We start from the raw sequence: 18,268 nt of genomic DNA, 5'->3' as shown, positions 1-18,268 counted from the left end.
CAGGCAAATCCCTTTGACATTTACTGATTTCCTGCCTTCAACTGAGCCACTACACACCACCAGAACACAGAACACTAGAACACAGAACACCAGAACACAGAACACCAGAACACAGAACACCAGAACACAGAACACCTTAACATCACTACCTTCTGTTTCTCTGTGTATCTGCCCTCTCTCTCTCTTTCTCTCCTACCGTCTCTCTCTCTCCTACCCTCCCTCTCTCTCTCCTACCCTCTCTCTCTCCTGCCCTCTCTCTCTCTCCTACCCTCTCTCTCTCTCCTACCCTCTCTCTCTCTTTCTCTCCTACTCTTCCTCTCCTACCCTCTCTCTCTCTCCTACCCTCTCTCTTTCTCTCCTACTCTCTCTCTCCTACCCTCTCTCTCTCTTTCTCTCCTACTCTTCCTAGAAAGTTACAGCATAACATGAGGAGAGAGGAGGAGAGAAAAGGGCAACACCCAGACAATGCTCCTAGAGGAGTACAGTGTGGGAACAGACAAAAACCTCAGCACATAAGCACAACAACATTTACAAAAACACGTGACTTGCAACGGGGAGTGGGGGGGGGTAGACAAGCAGCATCTGGACCTGCAGCCATGGTAGGCGCTGGACACAGACCCGCCAGCCACCCTGGGGAAACAAGCAGGCGAAGGCGTTGGATGGGGGTGGGGGGGTGGTGATATCTGTAGTAGGTGAAAGTTAATGTTTGAGTAGGTCTGGGTTGGTGCCCTCGACCTAGGCCACAATCAGTCCGATTCTCCCTATGCAGATTGTGTTGGCCATGAGACATCCTTGGTCATGACCCGGGCAGAGACCAAACCACAGATGTCGGTGGGGGGGGGGGAAGGGAGGAGCAAGATAGTCTCGCTTCAGCGCTCTCCAGGGGAGTTGTTTTCCAGCGACGGCCTTGGCCAAGGCCTGTGCTGGTTACGGGGCCGAAAGTGGATAAGATTGGGGTAGTTGTTTTGACGAGTAGCCGCAACTCAACTTTCGCGTCCACCCTTCAGGAAGGTCTCCATGTCCTCCATCTTCCTTTGCAGAGCCGCAAACTTATCCCTGTTGTAATCAATGCTGCGTTGTAAGTTCACAGTCTGAGCTCCAACAACTTTGCCCACCGCATCAATCATATCGGGCAGCCTAACGGGGCTTTTGATGGCTGCAGCCATTTCCTTAATTTTCCGACTAAGCCAGCGCCTATTCCAAACAGCAGAAAGCCTGTAATCATGGTTCCGAATATGAAGATGTCTTCAACGTCCTCCACGGAAAGCGCCGCTAGACACACGACACACCAATTCTCCCACGCGTCCATCGTGTAGCCAGCTGCGAACGTCCCGTCCGGACAGTTGGGTTCCCCCGAACCCGAGCTTCTCTTCGAGAAGATGGTGTCAATAGCATTGAGAGACCAGCTAATTAATTCCATGCTTCTAGTTTCGGAGAGTGATGATGAGAGAGTATCTTGAGACAAGACAAGACACAAGACACAGCCAAGCAGGGAAGGTCAGGGAGGGGAGGGGAAAGTGATGAGCTTCCAGTTCCTCCTCGCTGGCTCAGAAACAAGAGTTTCATGAGTTCCACAGCCTCTCTGCAATATTAAAACGTTTGATTGCAGTTTTCTCTGAGATATTTTTCTACTTTGTGTGACTCACGTTGCATGGTTCAGGCAGACTTCCTCTTTTCTGGGAACAGATTTGGTCTCAACTCAATAACAATCATTTGCTTTGACATCATCATCATCTTCTTGACCAGTGATATTGATCGTCACTGTTGTCGCAATTTCGCACCCACAGGGACGGACAATAAGTCTCTTTTCTTGGTGGTGGTGTACAACATGCTGTTTGATTGTGTATGTGTGTGTATGTCTGTATGTACATGTGTGTGTGTGTGTGTGGTGGGGAAGTTTGAGTGTGTATGAATATGTGCATGTGTGTGTGTGTGTCCGTGTGTGTGTGTCCCCACAGTGAAACAAACAGAGTGTCAGAGCAACAAGCTGTTTGGTCCACCAGAGAGATTAGCCAATCAGAGACCAGAGAGAGATTAGCCAATCAGAGACTCTTTGGTCCACCAGAGAGAGATTAGCCAATCAGAGACCAGCAAACCGGAGCGCCAGCAGAAACGGAAGGCTCAGAGATCGAGTGCTTATCGCCTCTGACATAGTCATCACCGTGTGTGTGTGCGGGTGTGTGTGAGGGCAGGTGTGTGTGAGTGTGTGTGTGCGGGTGTGTGTGAGGGCAAGTGTGTGTGAGTGTGTGTGTGCAGGTGTGTGTGAGGGCAGGTGTGTGTGTGAGTGTGGGAAGGTGTGTGTGTGAGTGTGGGCAGGTGTGTGTGTGAGTGTGTGTGGGCAGGTGTGTGTGAGTGTGTGTGTGGGTATGTATTTTTTCATTGTTACTGTTTGTATACGTGAAGACAGCTGTCTTGTGAGTGTTGTGTGTTCATCAATCTTTTTAGCTTTGTTAAATATGGATTAAATACCTGATGTTACCTTTGTGCTTATCTGAGCATGCATGTGTGTGTTTGTGTGTTTGCATTTGTTTGTGTGTGTGTCACTGTGCGTGTGTGTCACTGTGTGTGTGTGTTTCTGCATGCATTCTCATGTCTGCATGTGTGTTTATGTGCCTGTGCATTTGAGTGTGTGTGTGTGTGTGTGTGTGTGTGTGTGTGAAAGATAACTTGAGAGGGTGTGTGTGAGAGAGAGTATTTGAGAGTGTGAAAGTGAGTGTGTGTGTGTGTGGACCTCTCCACTATCTCCTCTTCCAGGAGTCTATGACGCACGAGACGATGACTCATACAGCCCACAGGAACCTGCATCCCTCCCTCCCTCTCTCCCTCCCTCCCTCCCTCTCTTCTTCCTTCACTCTCCTCCTTCCCCTCCATTTCTGTCCTCTCACCTTCCTCCACCCTCTCCTTTATCTCATCCCCCCCTCATCTCTCCTCCCTGTCTCCTCCCCCTGTCCTCCTGGCCTCTATAGTCTCCTGTCTCCTTCAGTCTCCTTCTCTGTACTCCCTCCATCCCTCTCTCCTTCTCACTCCTACTTTCCCTGTCTCTCTCTGCTCCCCTTTCCTTATTTTTCTCTCTCTCTCTCTCTCTTTCTCTCCTACTCTCTCTCCCCTATCCTCTCTCTTTCTCTCCTACTCTTCCTCTCCTACCCTCTCTCTCTCTCCTACCGTGAGGGTAGGAGAGAGAGAGAGGGTAGGACAGGAGAGAGACAGACAGGCAGGCAGGCAGAGCTAATACAAACTCCAACCTGAGGTCTTAGTCCAGCTAGACAGAACCTCCTCCGCCCTGCTCAACACAGAGCACTCATCCAGACACATGACACATCTGAACATTGTTATTATTATGGGATATTGATCTATGTTCCTCCTCTTGGGAATGTGTGTGTGTGAGTGAGTATGTGTGTGAGTGTGTGTGTGCGTGAGTATGTGTGTGAGTGTGTGTGTGTGTGTGTGTGAGTATGTGTGTGAGTGTGTGTATGTGTGAGAGTGTGTGTGTTGCTGTGGGAGTTGGTGTGAGTGAGTGTGAGGGCCAGATGTCTCATAGCGCAGTATGAATATGGAACAGAGGATACAGGATGTACAGTCACACACACACGCACACATGCACACACTCACACACACACCCACACACACACTCACGCACACACACACACACCACTGATGACCCAGAGCAACAGCTGATAGGGACTGAGACTCACCCACATCTGAACACACACACACATTGATCCGTTTATACACACACGCACATGCAAACACATACATCCATACATACAAAGAGAGCAGGAGAGCGAGGGAGGGAGAGAGAGCGAGAGAGAGAGAGAGAGAGAGAGAGAGAGAGAGAGAGAGAGAGAGAGAGAGAGAGAGCAGAAGTAATTTTAACTTGTGGGAGGTAGAGGGTCACAGTCCAGTGACTCCACTATACCAAACAAAGCAGTAAATATCCTCACCAAAGCCCCACCACACACACACACACACACTCACACAAAAACACTGACACACAGAGACACACATACAGGGGATGGGGGTAATGTTAATGTACTTAAAGTAATTTCTTGCATTTGACATTTAATTTCTGGAATGTCAATAATGTTCTTATTGTGTGTGTGTGTGTGTGTGTGAGAGAGTGTGCGTGTGTGTGTGTGTGTGTGTGTGTGTGTGTGTGTGTGTGTGTGTGCGCGTGTGTGTGTGTGTGTGACAGAGAAATAGCCCTCTCGCAGAGACTGCATTCATCTCTTTGCTGAATTACACTTCACTTCTCATTCATCACTTGCTGTACGCCTGCATTTCCTGCGTCACCGTCTCATCTCTCTTCCTCCCTCTCTCTCTCACCTCCTCCCTCTCTTCCTCTTCTTCACCTCCCCTTTTCCCTTACTCCCAACCTTTCCCTCTCTCCCCCTCTCTCCCTCCCTCTTTCTCTCACTTACCTCCCTCTCTTCTTCTCTCACCTCTCAACCTGTCTCTCTAACTTCTTCTCCTTCACTTCCCTCTCTCTGCCCTCTCTCTTCCCTCCCTCTTCTACCTCTCTCTTCCCTCTCTCTGCCCTCTCTCTTCCCTCCCTCTTCTACCTCTCTCTTCCCTCTCTCTGCCCTCTCTCTTCTACCTCTCTCTGCCCTCTCTCTTCCCTCCCTCTTCTACCTCTCTCTTCCCTCTCTCTTCCGTCCCTTTTCTACCTCTCTCTTCCCTTCCTCTACTACCTCTCTCTTCCCTCTCTCTTACCTCCCTCTTCTACCTCTCTCTTCCCTCCCTCTTCTACCTCTCTCTTCCCTCTCTCTTCTACCTCTCTCTTCTACCTCTCTCTTCTACCTCTCTCTGCCAGTCACAACCGTCAAAGTCCCTTTGTCCACAAACAGCGCTTCCCTTAATGATGTCAGACTCACTTACTGCTGTGCCCCCCCCCCCCGGTATGAATGACACAAACAAACCATGACACTATGACATCACAAACACATTCCAAGCCACCACGTTCTGAAGACAACCAGGGAGAAAAGACGATTAAAGGAAGAGAGGAGGAGCACAAGTTTAAGAAGTGCTTGACAGAACAGAGAGAAAATACAAAAGAAAGAGAGAGAGCAAAACAAACTGTCCTTCATGATTCTGGACGCAGCTGTTTGGAGCTGGTGTGGATCTAGAAAGAGAGGCTGTGTGGATCTAGAGAGAGAGGCTGTGTGGGTCAGAGAGAGAGGCTGTGTGGGTCAGAGAGAGAGGCTGTGTGGGTCAGAGAGAGAGAGGCTGTGTGGGTCAGAGAGAGGCTGTGTGGGTCAGAGAGAGAGGCTGTGTGGGTCAGAGAGAGAGGCTGTGTGGGTCAGAGAGAGAGAGGCTGTGTGGGTCAGAGAGAGGCTGTCTGGGTCAGAGAGAGAGGCTGTGTGGGTCAGAGAGAGAGGCTGTGTGGGTCAGAGAGAGGCTGTGTGGGTCAGAGAGAGGCTGTGTGGGTCAGAGAGAGGCTGTGTGGGTCAGAGAGAGGCTGTGTGGGTCAGAGAGAGGCTGTCTGGGTCAGAGAGAGGCTGTGTGGGTCAGAGAGAGGCTGTCTGGGTCAGAGAGAGGCTGTGTGGGTCAGAGAGAGGCTGTGTGGGTCAGAGAGAGGCTGTGTGGGTCAGAGAGAGAGGCTGTGTGGGTCAGAGATAGAGAGGCTGTGTGGGTCAGAGATAGAGAGGCTGTGTGGGTCAGAGAGAGAGAGGCTGTGTGAGTCAGAGAGAGAGGCTGTGTGGGTCAGATATAGAGGCTGTGTGGGTCAGAGAGAGAGAGGCTGTGTGGGTCAGAGAGAGAGGCTGTGTGGGTCAGATATAGAGGCTGTGTGGGTCAGAGAGAGAGAGGCTGTGTAGGTCAGAGAGAGAGGCTGTGTGGGTCAGAGAGAGGCTGTGTGGGTCAGAGAGAGAGGCTGTGTGGGTCAGAGAGAGAGGCTGTGTGGGTCAGAGAGAGGTTGTGTGGGTCAGAGAGAGAGAGGCTGTGTGGGTCAGAGAGAGAGGCTGTGTGGGTCAGAGAGAGGCTGTGTGGGTCAGAGAGAGAGAGGCTGTGTGGGTCAGAGAGAGGCTGTGTGGGTCAGAGAGAGGCTGTGTGGGTCAGAGAGAGGCTGTGTGGGTCAGAGAGAGAGGCTGTGTGGGTCAGAGAGAGGCTGTGTGGGTCAGAGAGAGGCTGTGTGGGTCAGAGAGAGGCTGTGTGGGTCAGAGAGAGAGAGGCTGTGTGGGTCAGAGAGAGAGGCTGTGTGGGTCAGAGAGAGAGGCTTACTGCAGTACAGGTCTCCTGCAAACTGGTGGACCCAGGTTGAATCATTCACTGAATCGATACACATTCAGACAGATTGAAAGACTCTCTAAGACGGTGCCACACACACACACACACACAAGCAGAAACCAGTCTCATCATGTCTTCACATGTCTTCTATCTCGGTCTCATTTGATCACACACAGAAACACCAGCCCCCTCTTCATTGCCATTTACCAAATCCACTGTGCGTGTGCATGCATGTGTGTGTGTACGTGTGCGTGTGCATGTGTGTGTGCATGTGCGTGTGTGCATGTGTGTTTAAATTTTAGATTCCTATATGTTTAATGTTTGCACCTTCCTGCCAAAGCAAATTCCTTGTCTGTGCAAACTTTCATGGAGAATAAATCCCATTCTGATTCTGATGTGTGCTTGTGTGTGCATGTGTGTATTCTCTAGTGTCCCAGCCCCCGTAGTTCCGTCTGGAGATCTATAGCCCTGAAGTGGTAGTGGACCTCCTCGTCCTCCTGCTCTGCCTCTCTCCCCTTTAGTGCCTTTTCTGCTCTTTAACGAGCTTCCACTTAGCACACACACACACACCACACAAACATGCGTACACCACACACACGGAAGCACGCACGCACGCACACACGCTGACAGACAGAGAAACATTTAAACGTCCCCTCTTAAAATGTTTACTCGTCAAGATGCAATAAGCAAGTGGACATTTCCCTTACACAGTCCAAACAGCGTCCAGTAGCCTTCCGGTAAATCAGATTATCACTTCCACTATACCCTGCACGCACACACGTACAAAAAAAAACACTTCTCTTTTTCCAACTTTGCTGTAGATTGGAAAGGTTAGAAATCGGATTTCACAAGATTGGCACGGCAGTGAGCACGCGGTGACTCATACTGGGAAATTAACGACATCGAGCGCCTTCCAAATTACTTTGCTACCCGGGGGCCGAGGCGCGAGCCAGCGAAGGGGCCGTTTTTTAGGTCTCTCAAAATCTCTGTTTATTACGTTGTATAAACTTGTCTTTGAGATAGGCCTACCTTATTTGACCAGATGCAGAGAGTTTTTGATTCAAATGTTTTATAATGTCGGCATTTCTTATCCTATAACATCAGACCTTGAATGTTGGCCGTATATTTGCTTTTCATTGAAAAGGCTATGTCATCGTCCGTCTGTCGGAATGGCAGATTAGTTTCTGCAGAAAACACACACTGGTTTACGGAAACGATCAACCGTCCTTGTCGGCGGCGTCAGCGTCGTGAGAATCGCAATCACTCTTCACAAAAGCTCCGTACACAACACAGCGTCATCATTTGACGCTACGTTATTCACCCGCTCTTCGCGGTTGTCTTCAACCGAAAGATCCGCGAGGAGGCTCGTCCTCCTTACTTCATCAGCCTCCAGTCCGTCTCGGTCTTCAACAGCTTCAGACAGACCTCGTGAGGCACAGAGCACCTACTCTACAAGTAGTTAAGCCCTCATGACAAGCCCAAGTTACATTGGTAAAAAGCGTCTGCTAAATGAATGAATACGTTGTGTTGCTTGTTTCCTGGAGGTTTGGGGATAGTTTAACATAAAGGCTCTGGAAGTGTAACGAAGAAGTTCAGAACTTCAGCATGCACTTTTCTGTTGAAGTAGTTTTTCAGTTGGCTCTTGTTTGGGGGCGGAGGAGAGAGAGAAGGAGAGAGAGAGAGACAGAGGGAGAGAGACAAAGAGAGGTTGAGAGGGAGAGAGAGGGAGAGAGAGAGAGTGAGGGGGAGGAGGCTTTAAACTGAATCCTACTTTGCTGTAAGAAGGAAACCCACCAACGCAGCAACAGCCGACGAGCCAACCGACTCAGTATCTCGACAGAGCGCGTGGGCGGTCTTTCCCCATCTCTTGGTGAAACACGTAGGGCATCCCTCCCACGAGCTTGTTGTCTGTTTCTCCACCTAATAAATGGATTCATTTTCAAACAGCAAACCCATCTGCGCGGGCAGAGACAGGTTGCTGTGGATACCAACGCGGGAGAAGAGAAAAAGATTGATTATAGGGGGCTATGAGGGGTCATTTAGGAAATAATTCAGACTGTCCTTACACCATCCATCCATCATCTTCCGCTTGTCCGGGGGTCGGGTCGAGGGGGCAGCAACCTAAGCAGGGAGGCCCAGACTTTCCTCTCCCCGGCCACTTCCACCAGCTCTTCCTGGGGGACCCCGAGGCGTTCCCAGGCCAGCCGAGAGACATAGTCCCTCCAGCGTGTCCTGGGTCTTCCCCGGGGCCTCTTCCCAGTGGGACGTGCCCAGAACACCTCACCAGGGAGGCGTCCAGGAGGTCCTTACACAAACACATGAAACACGTTCACATATGAAACGTTCACGCACATTCATACTACTGAAAACTCACGTACACATATGCTCGCACAGCCATATGAAACGCATTCACATGTGTTTTGAAAGGAGAGGACAAGAATCCTAGAGCAGAGCAGAGTCCTCGTCAATGATGCAAACTTGAAAAAATATATATTTTTCAAAACTTTCGAAAATATTTTTCAAACCTTTTTTTCGAAAATATTTTTCAATCTTAAATGTGTTTTTTTTAATGTTGAATGTTGAAAATATTGTTTCAACCTTACAAACTTTTTTTCGAAAACCTTTTTTGAAAATAGAGACCACCTCCAGCAAACTATTGAACAGCGTTGCCCCTAGGCGAACTAAGCGGGCAGGAAAGTAAACTTGCACGAGCCAAAAGTTCAAAGTATTTCAACTACAAACTACTTTTAAATAATAGTATGTAACCGTTTGATTCTGATGTGACGGGCAGCTGATGAGGCCTACACTGCGTTCAGCACCGTGGACAGCGACGACACGGTGCTGAGCGCGAGACGGAGGCTTGCGACCGATATACTACATCACATCATCACAGCTCAAGTGTTCGTTCACGCTGCAGTCAAACTAAACGGTTAACGATGCTTATCACTGAGGGCAACTGAGTGCATCGCACTGAGCCAACTGCAGTTATCATACATCCAATGTCAGTATTTCTGCCACGTGAAAACAGATGGTTGACTACTAGACTTAGATTTACATTTAGTCATTTAGCAGACGCTCTTATCCAGAGCGACTTACAGTAAGTACAGGGACATTCCCCCGAGGCAAGTAGGGTGAAGTGCCTTGCCCAAGGACACAACGTCAATTTGCATGACCGGGAATCGAACTGGTAACCTTCGGATTACTAGCCCGATTCCCTCACCGCTCAGCCACCTGATTTAGCACACACGACCAACGCCTTTATGCTTGCAATAAAATGTTCGTTTAGCATATGACTACAAACGACAAAGTGGTGGATACGGGATATTGGATTTTGGATCAGCCCCGGCGGTGGTTGTTGCAGCGAGAAATTCCTTGACGGAACTCTATAGGCGAAGCTTACATCTGTCGAATGTCGAATATGCTTAGAACAGGACTCCCAACAAGCGTTTGAAGTTAGTCAGAACAGCCAGCCAAGCTGAACTGGCTCGTGTTAACGGTACCGTGGTGGGCTATAACCCCTGGCCTGTCTCCCGGTGAAAGGAGGTTAACAGGGTGATAAACGTTTCTAGTGTGACGAAATGCGTATAAGGCAATAGGCCTATGATGTAACCCAAATAACGTCTAGTTTTCCGTGACACTGCAGATTATGCTGAAGAATTTCACATCGCTATCATTCAACATCAACATTATAGGGTGCTTTGTCAAACTAGATGTCATTGTTAGAAATCCCTGCATAAAAAAGTTTTGGGGTGAAACCCCAGTCAGAATCTTTATCACTAAGATTCTGCAACTTTACAATGTCCTATAACTGAAGAGTTTGTTACACTGTTCCAGGTTCTTGGCTTCTACAGTTGCACTACGATTACTCTCAATGTGGGATGAAAATCACTATTACTTAGACGGAATTATGGAGTCAGGTGGCTGAGCGGTGAGGGAATCGGGCTAGTAATCCGAAGGTTGCCAGTTCGATTCCCGGTCATGCGAACTGATGTTGTGTCCTTGGGCAAGGCACTTCACCCTACTTGCCTCGGGGGAATGTCCCTGTACTTACTGTAAGTCGCTCTGGATAAGAGCGTCTGCTAAATGACTAAATGTAAATTATCAGACAGACACATGCATACATGACATACAGATTTTGCAGGCCTTATCAGTCGCAGTCAGCGAATGTGATTCTGGGTGCCCGGACGGAATGGTGCAAAACACGTATCCCCTCTAATGTTGAGTGGCAATGGTTAGAGGAGAATTCAGCCCCTTGGCACCAGATTAGCCCTCATCTGTCTCTCCGGGATACGACTGGCACACAAACGCGCGCACACACACACAGTAACACACACACGCGCGCATGGACAAACACTCAGATACACACAAGTAGACACAGACACACACCCACACAAGCACTCACACACGCACTTGTCTTTCAATTCCCTTTCTCTGATTCCCACAAGAAAACACGCACACACATGCACACGTGCACTTTTCGGTTGCACAAACGCTTCCGTGTCCAATCGGGCCGGTCTGACTGGGCTTCATAGCAGCCCACGACGAAATTCAATTATCATTTAATTGGATCTGGTTCTGTTTCTCGTGCGCGGAGCACGCCTTGATATTAGCTGAAGAAATGCATCGTGTTTTGCAACTAACCGGGGAAAGGGTATTTGCTGAACCGTTATTAAGGGAGTCAGTTGGCTGAGCGGTGAGGGAGTCGAGTTAGTAATCCGAAGGTTGCCAGTTCGATTTCCGGTCATGCCAACTGACGTTGTGTCCTTGGGCAAGGCACTTCACCCTACTTGCCTCGGGGGAATGTCCCTGTACTTACTGTAAGTCGCTCTGGATAAGAGCGTCTGCTAAATGACTAAATGTAATGTAATGTAAGCACTGCGTCAATTGTTCTCTTATTTTAGAGACAACGAATACTGTGACCAAAGGTATGATTCGCTATGTTAGAGAATAACACTGTTCATAAACACACACACTCACTACCCTATACACAAACACTGACACAAGAAGACACACATAGCAACCGTGTTAAGTGTTCACTAACTCACTTCCTTATTGGCTTACCTGATATAAGGTCATTTCTCTCTATGTACCTCGCGCCCAGACTGGAACTTTGTAAGGGACTCGGGTCAGTTCATTACAGGCGAGAGAAACACACGTGCACACAGTGATAGAGATAGAGAGAGAGAGAGAGAGAGAGAGAGAGAGAGGAAAAGACAGAGAGGAAAAGAGAGAGGATTAGGGGTTCAGGAAGGTGGGGTGGGGTCTTATAGGACCGCATCCGTATCCAGAGCGTGGCCTGGCAGCCCGCCCAAACACACACATCCGCCCAAACACACACATCCGCCCAAACACACACCAACATCTGCTCAGCGTGCAGAAGGACAAAACGGACGCTTTTCTCATCGCTATTGGGGCGATTTAATCAGCCCGTCCGCCAATATCAGTTTAACATCGGGCCATTTGTGCCATCCATCATGGGTGTTTTTTGTCGTCACTCAGAAATGCGAGAAACAAACCCTCGCTGCGACGCGCCTTGCCAGAATGCTGAACCCACACTGTCTCATCTGGCTAACTTCCTCTCCCTTTCCCCCTCTTTTTTCCCCTCTGTCTCGCTCTCCGTCTCTCATTCTCCCTCTTCCCCCCCTCCGGACCCGAAAACTACTATTTCATTCACCCTGCTTCCGTTCATTCATCAGTCCACTGCAGCGTGGCGCGCGCTCGCGGTTTCGATCCATGCAACAAGAAAAAAAGAAAAGAAAAAAAAATCTTATCAATGAAGGGAGTCGCGCCTACGTCAATGAACTCCGATGACGCTGTGGTCACGTGGGTTGGAGGGGCCGGCCTATAAAGAAGAGGCGCTGTCCGCGGTGCTGAAAATACCCACCAAGACAAGAGAGTGTGAGTCAACGGTGAGAAAACAATAACCTTCAGGCGAGAGAAACTCATAAAACAACAACAAACACGTTAGAACACAAACATAGCCTAAACTCTAAGATTTGTGTTAAAAGGACAAGATTCAAGTTCTGTTGAGAAACAATAAACTGTGTGGAGTGAGAGCGGCACGGAAACTAAAACCACCTCGCGCCGGGCTGTCCCCTGACTACAAGCGGTAAGTCTGAACTTCTTCATATATATATATATATATATATATATATTTTTTTTTATTCAGTAAGAGAAAGACTGGCGTATAGTAGACGTATATTTGTATTATAAGCCACATGGTGTATGTGGCTAAACTAATTCACCTATCTGGAATACAGTTACAAAAGTAGAATTAAAAACAAAAGTTGTAGCTTTGATTTGTGTAAGATAACTGTTGTTTGTCACCTTGGTTTAAATGGTCAAATTGCGTGTAGATTATTCCATGTGAATTGAATTATGAACTAAAGTTTAGAATAGTCTAAAAATGAACTAACTAGGCTAAATGGCAAATAAATGACAAAATAGATTATCACACACGGAATCCAAAGCTCCATGTTGGTTCTGATTGAATCATTCTACACCGGGAAACACAGGCTGTTGGGTAAAAAACAAACAACTTTGACGTGTGTAGTTGATTGCGGTGACAACAACGTTCCGTTAATCACCGGAGTGAACGTCATAGACCCTGATTGTTGCTGTGTCTTCCCATCATAATCACCATCACTTTTCCCCACGCCCCCACCCCCGCAATCACCTTCCCCAGCATCATCACTATGGTACCCGCTGCCTAAAATAACGGCTGTGTGTACAGAGAGGACCGATAGGAACCGTGGTGCGGTTTTCATACTCGACATGACGTTGGTAAAAGTTAAGTTTTGTGGGGGCGTTGAAAGATGATTTAGTTGTCCATTCCAAGGCTTTTAACCCTCCTCATTTCAGGACTTTCCTGTAACCTGATGTGGAAATACAGTTTATTTACTGATCTAAATAGGAGCATGGGGGAGGGCATCACTTTATTCCAAGTCGCCTGCACAGCGCGTGTGGAGTCAGCAGGGGATTATGTTCAGAGGGGGTTTCTTGAAAGCAGATTACTAATGGGCTTTGGTGGCGAAACAGTACCGGTGGTAAATTGCCCTCATAGAAGGATTGACGGATGGAGGGGGAGGGGGGGGGGGGGGCGCCGCTAGTTGACCACAAAATGGTCCTTTAGTTCACAAGTAGAAACTGAAGTACAGTCAAGTAGCCTACAATGTCCAAGTCTCGCGACATTGACAAGGGCGACACTGCGGATTTTATTATTTATTTATTTACTTATTTAAGTTTACCTGTAATAGCCTATATATCTCACTTATTTCCAGTATCTGGGGAAGGATTGACTGGTCATTCAGGTCACGACAGTAGCCTAACAGTAGCCTCGGCTGCATTTTGATCCCCCTGTTACCATGGGGGCAGGTCAGATAGGTCCCGCGAGGATTACACGCAGAGAGAATTCCATCTGTTATTATGATGAACTCTCCCCCCACTCCCCAGTGATGCATGATCTTTTAATCTCTTGTTTTATCCTCTTGTGTATCTCCTACTGCACCATAGAGACGCTGGTTTGATGGATATACATCCGTGGACTAGATAACCTATAGGTAGGATGTAAGTGATAAATGGCGAGATTCACAAGTGCTAATTGATGGATTTGTGTAGGTAGGGATTAATACGGATTATTATTGAGTTGCGTTATATTTATGACACTGGCACTTGTATCCGCATTGTCGTAAAGAGAGCAAAAAACAACACTAATTGCAATTATATAATTCCATCAAAGTGCTGAAAGCGGTGGATAACGAGCATTGTTACCATGGTCACAGGGTATAAAATAAATAAAAAGATCGACACCTCCAGTTTTCCATAGGGCGCACAGCACGAGCCCTAGGACGAGTCGTTACTTCTCACACCCGCCCTGGCAGTTGACTTGCCGCATGCCTGCGCGCTCACGTGCAGACGGCGCATTACAATTCTCGCCATCGACTCGAGCCCGTGAGCCAATTAACCGTTTGTTAAGGCAACTCAGGCAAGGCGAGAAAAGTAGAAAAGACGCTTGTTGGGGCTAAATTGTGAGCCACGTCTATTCTACGGTACGGGACAATAGGTCGTGACTGTTTATCAACACAAGATCCGAAGCCGACAGGATGGGCAACAAACTTTATGGTTAAAATAATTATTCCACGCCCCTCGTTAAACATATCCTGAGTAATCCGCATTAGTTTGAGCCAAGGGATGAGGAGAGAGGAAGGAATGATACATGTACAGCCTTCTCAGGCCACCATCTCAAAGTGCAGTTGCTGTTCAGCCATTTTACGAGTCCTGATCACTACTCTTACTGTTGCTTTATCCAGTAGCTCAGGGTAGAGGAAATGACTACAATTCAGGTTGAAGTGTGGTGATTCTTTAAAAAATTTATGATTATTTTAATGTTGGCAGAGACAATCGATGATAAAGACAGATGACAAAGATTATGATGACATGATAATGACGGTAATTCTAGTATTTAGGCTACGCCTCTTATTAAAGCCGACAACCATTAATACATCCATTACTTTTAGAAGCTAATGGGTTTACTGGCAGCCTCGCCACACATTAACAGGAGAAAACAGAAAATTAATGTGTTGAAACTTCTGTTTCAGTCTTCCAATTTGACTATTCTTTCATATTTCCTCTCCCCTCTTTTCTATCTATCACTCACCCTCTCCTTTTCTCTCTCTAGAATTAGAATGTTTAAACCTCTCTAGAATTAGAATGTTTAAACCCTCCCCATCTGTTCTGAAGGGATTCCGTCTCCTCTCTCCTTCTCTCCAGGCGCGTCACCTCCCCCCCCCCACCCCCAACCGTGCGCTCCACACCATCCGATCTGTGTGGCCATGATCGGGGGTCGCAACACCACAAGTGCCCTTACCCTCCTGGTCCTCCTGGATCTATTCTCCCTGATCCAGGTCTCCACCTCCACTCCCCTCACAGCAGGGGGACGGGGCCTGAACGAAGGCCAGGAACGGGGACCTCTCCCTGGGCCGACAGCCCCCCTTGGAGAGGGGGAGCCGCGGGAAGGAGGGCCTCTCGTCAGGGGGGAGGAGGTGGAAGGAGGGAAGGAGGAGGAGGACGAGTTGTTTAAGGACGTCGACCCCAGAACTCTGGCCGCCGTTCTCCTGCAGGCTCTGAACAAGCCCGAGGGAGGGAGGTGGACGGGCGGAGAGGGGGAGGAGGAGAAGAAGGAGGAGCAAGAAAAGGAGGAGAGAGCGGCAGAGGGGGCCGACAGAGACAGGGACGGGCGGCAGGAGCTCGAGCTGGTCATGGCGGCAGCTCAGGGAAAGGAGGAGCGAGAGAGGGAGGAGGAGGAGGAGAAGAAGAAGGCGCAGGAAGAGGAGGAGAGGTTGACGGAGAAGGTCACCAGCCGCACCAGCAGTCAGACGGTGCCGGTTAAGAAGGAGCAGGCCGCGACGCTAGCAGACGGAGAAGGAGAGGGAGGAGGAGGAGGAGAGGAGGTGACGGGGAAGGAGGTCGGTGCCAGAGAAGAAGAAGAGGAGCAGTTGAGTCCGGAGGAGGTGAAGAACCTGGAGAGCATGATGGAGGAGTTTCAGAGCTACAGCACGGCCAACAAGAGGGAGAGGGAACGAGAGATGGAGAAGGAGAGAGAGGAGGAGAGAAACAGGGAGTCCCTTGTTCAGAGGGAGAGCAGAGGCTACAGCCAGGAGAAGGACCAAGGGCTTCTGGAGAACGAGATCAAGTCCAAACCCAATGGCCACCAGCTGGCTTTGTCCAAGAAGAAACTGAAATGGCAAGAGGAGACTCAGAAGGGGCTTAACTTCCCCACCTTCAGAGGAGGCAACTTCATGGACGACTTTGACAACAACGTAGCCCAGCGCCAGCCGCCGGCTCCTGCTCCGGCCGAGGAGGACGCGGAGGAGGAGGCTCTGAGCCCGGAGGAGGAGGAGGCGCGGGCCAGGGCGGAGCAGGAGGAGGTCGGGAGACAAGCAGCAGAGGCTCAGCGCGCTAAAGCAGAGGAGGAGAAGTTGGCGGACATAGCGTCCGACATGCTCCTGCGCTACATGGTCAAGCACGACGGAGGCAGCAGGAAGTACGCCGACAAAAACAGGAAGAAGGCGCTCTCCTTCTCCGACGGCAACGCCGCGGAGGACAAGCGGTCCGACGAGGAGGCGGTCGCCGGGGGCGACGACGACGACGACATTGACCCCCAGACCATCGACAAGCTGATCGAGATCTCCAGCAAGCTCCACCTCCCGGCGGACGACGTGGTGGACATCATCAGCGACGTGGAGAAGAAGAAGAAGAAAGACGCTCCGGGGGGGCCGGAGGGGGGCGCCGGGTCGCCGTGGCTACGGCCGCTGGTGGTCTCCAACTCCGTCCAGGACTTCCCCTCGCTTCCGCGAAGCTCCTCCCCCAAGCAGGCCTCTCCTCCCGTCAACCCCCTCAAGGCTTGGTTCAAGGAGAAGCTCCCCATGAAACACAGTCAACAGGATCCGTGGGTCGCCAAGCCTCCCAAGCCCTTTCTCGGACCCTCCACCTCCTACCCTTCCTCCTACCCATCCTTCCCCGCCTACCAGAAGCCTTACAGGGGCTACTACCCGGTCTACTTCCCCCCTCCCAAGCCTCCCAAGTCTCGCTACTACCAGAAGCCCCAGGCTCCGTTGTCCCTCAGTGACTTCCTGGGGAACTCCCTGGACTACGAGCTGGACTTCTCCCCCAAGAGGAGGTACCACGCCTGGGTGCAGCCCAGACAGCGGAAGCCTCCCTCGCCCTTGTCCCTCCGACGGAACCTCTACTTCCCCAGCTACGCCCTCCCCCCGCACCAGCGGACATTCAGCCCATACCCCGTACCCGTACCCGTACCCGTACCCGTGCCCGCGCCCAAACCCAGGGCCCCTTCCTGGGGGCAGGGCCGTCGTAGGCCCGCCTACTTCTACCCTCCACCGGCACCTCCCCTGGTCTCCCGGGAGGAAGATTACTACGGGCAGGCAGCGCCTCGCAGCGACAGCACAGAGGATCTGGAAAACTACATCCAGCAGGTGCTCAGGAAGAGACCCCGGATGTTCCAGTAAAGAGGGAACGAGAGGAGGGATGGAAGGAGGGAGGCAGGGGTCGAAGGATGTGAAGAGAAAGACTGATACGTTTATTTCATGTTACTGCCCCCCCCCACACACACACACACTTCTCTCTCTCCAGGTTAGATCGATCGGTATCTTTTAATCGTGTATTTTTTTAGTGCCCTTTATAGTGTACAGGTTAGTTTAGATGATCTAGAGAATTATGGACCTTGCTGATGTACAGTTGAGAAATGGGGTGACGTAGATAAATACCCTGGAAGACGGGTGGACGATGTTGTTAGAGGAAACAGAAGAAGAAGAAAAAAAAAGAGAGAAAGCGAAAAAGAGATTCGGGCACGAAACAACCTAATTATACCAAACCTTTAGCCTGTTAACCTTCAGCAAACATTCAACATAGACTATCAATCAGATATTCTAAAAATGACAGACAATCTTTGAGAGGACATTTCCATGTTGACTGTTACCCAATAGGCCTAGAAATCATGAACGAAAACACAAGGTTGTCAAGACAACAAGTAAAAAAGATATGCAGATGTCAAGGAAGGAGCCAAAATGGAGTCAAGCATTTAGCCATCATTGCTCTTGGAGTGAAGGTTCTGCTCTATTGCCAAGCCTTATCAATATACAGAATGTATGTCTGAATTCCCACGTTGTTTGATGAATACATGTTGTCCTTTAAGTTACTGTTTGTAGAAAAAATGAAACTTGATGAAAAGTTGAAATGAAACATTATAATTTCGAATTGCACATTTTCATGTTCTACCCATGGGTATAGAAACCAAGTTTATGCATTTTATGGTAAAGGGATTGTTAGATTACTGTTGTAACTCTATATGGTGCCAGTCGGTATTGTAAACAGTCTTGGACAGTCCATTTCTACCTAATGTATGTTCCTTCAAAGTATTATTAGAATGTTTGTAATACTTGGTTTCCCTTTCATGTCTTAATTGGATGTCTTGGCCACATGCGCGGATATTATTTAACATAGTTTATTCCTTTTGTATGCGTTAATGATG

At 49.2% G+C, this 18,268-nt stretch overlaps 1 protein-coding gene across 1 annotated transcript in view; it reads left to right on the top strand.

Annotated features, from left to right (window-relative positions):
* vgf (VGF nerve growth factor inducible) overlaps positions 1-17,246 on the top strand; it is a 20,395-nt gene extending 3,149 nt beyond the window's left edge. The window contains exons 3-4 of the mRNA XM_067261997.1: positions 14,992-15,174; positions 15,220-17,246. Coding sequence (XP_067118098.1) covers positions 14,992-15,174; positions 15,220-17,246 — 2,210 coding nt within the window. The remainder of the gene's footprint in view (positions 1-14,991; positions 15,175-15,219) is intronic.
* Positions 17,247-18,268: the final 1,022 nt, after the last annotated feature.

This window comes from Osmerus mordax, chromosome 23 (assembly GCF_038355195.1).
Source record: "Osmerus mordax isolate fOsmMor3 chromosome 23, fOsmMor3.pri, whole genome shotgun sequence".
Taxonomy (NCBI): domain Eukaryota; kingdom Metazoa; phylum Chordata; class Actinopteri; order Osmeriformes; family Osmeridae; genus Osmerus; species Osmerus mordax.
The sequence above is the reverse complement of the archived record's forward strand: the minus strand, read 5'-3'. Positions and strand labels throughout refer to the sequence as shown.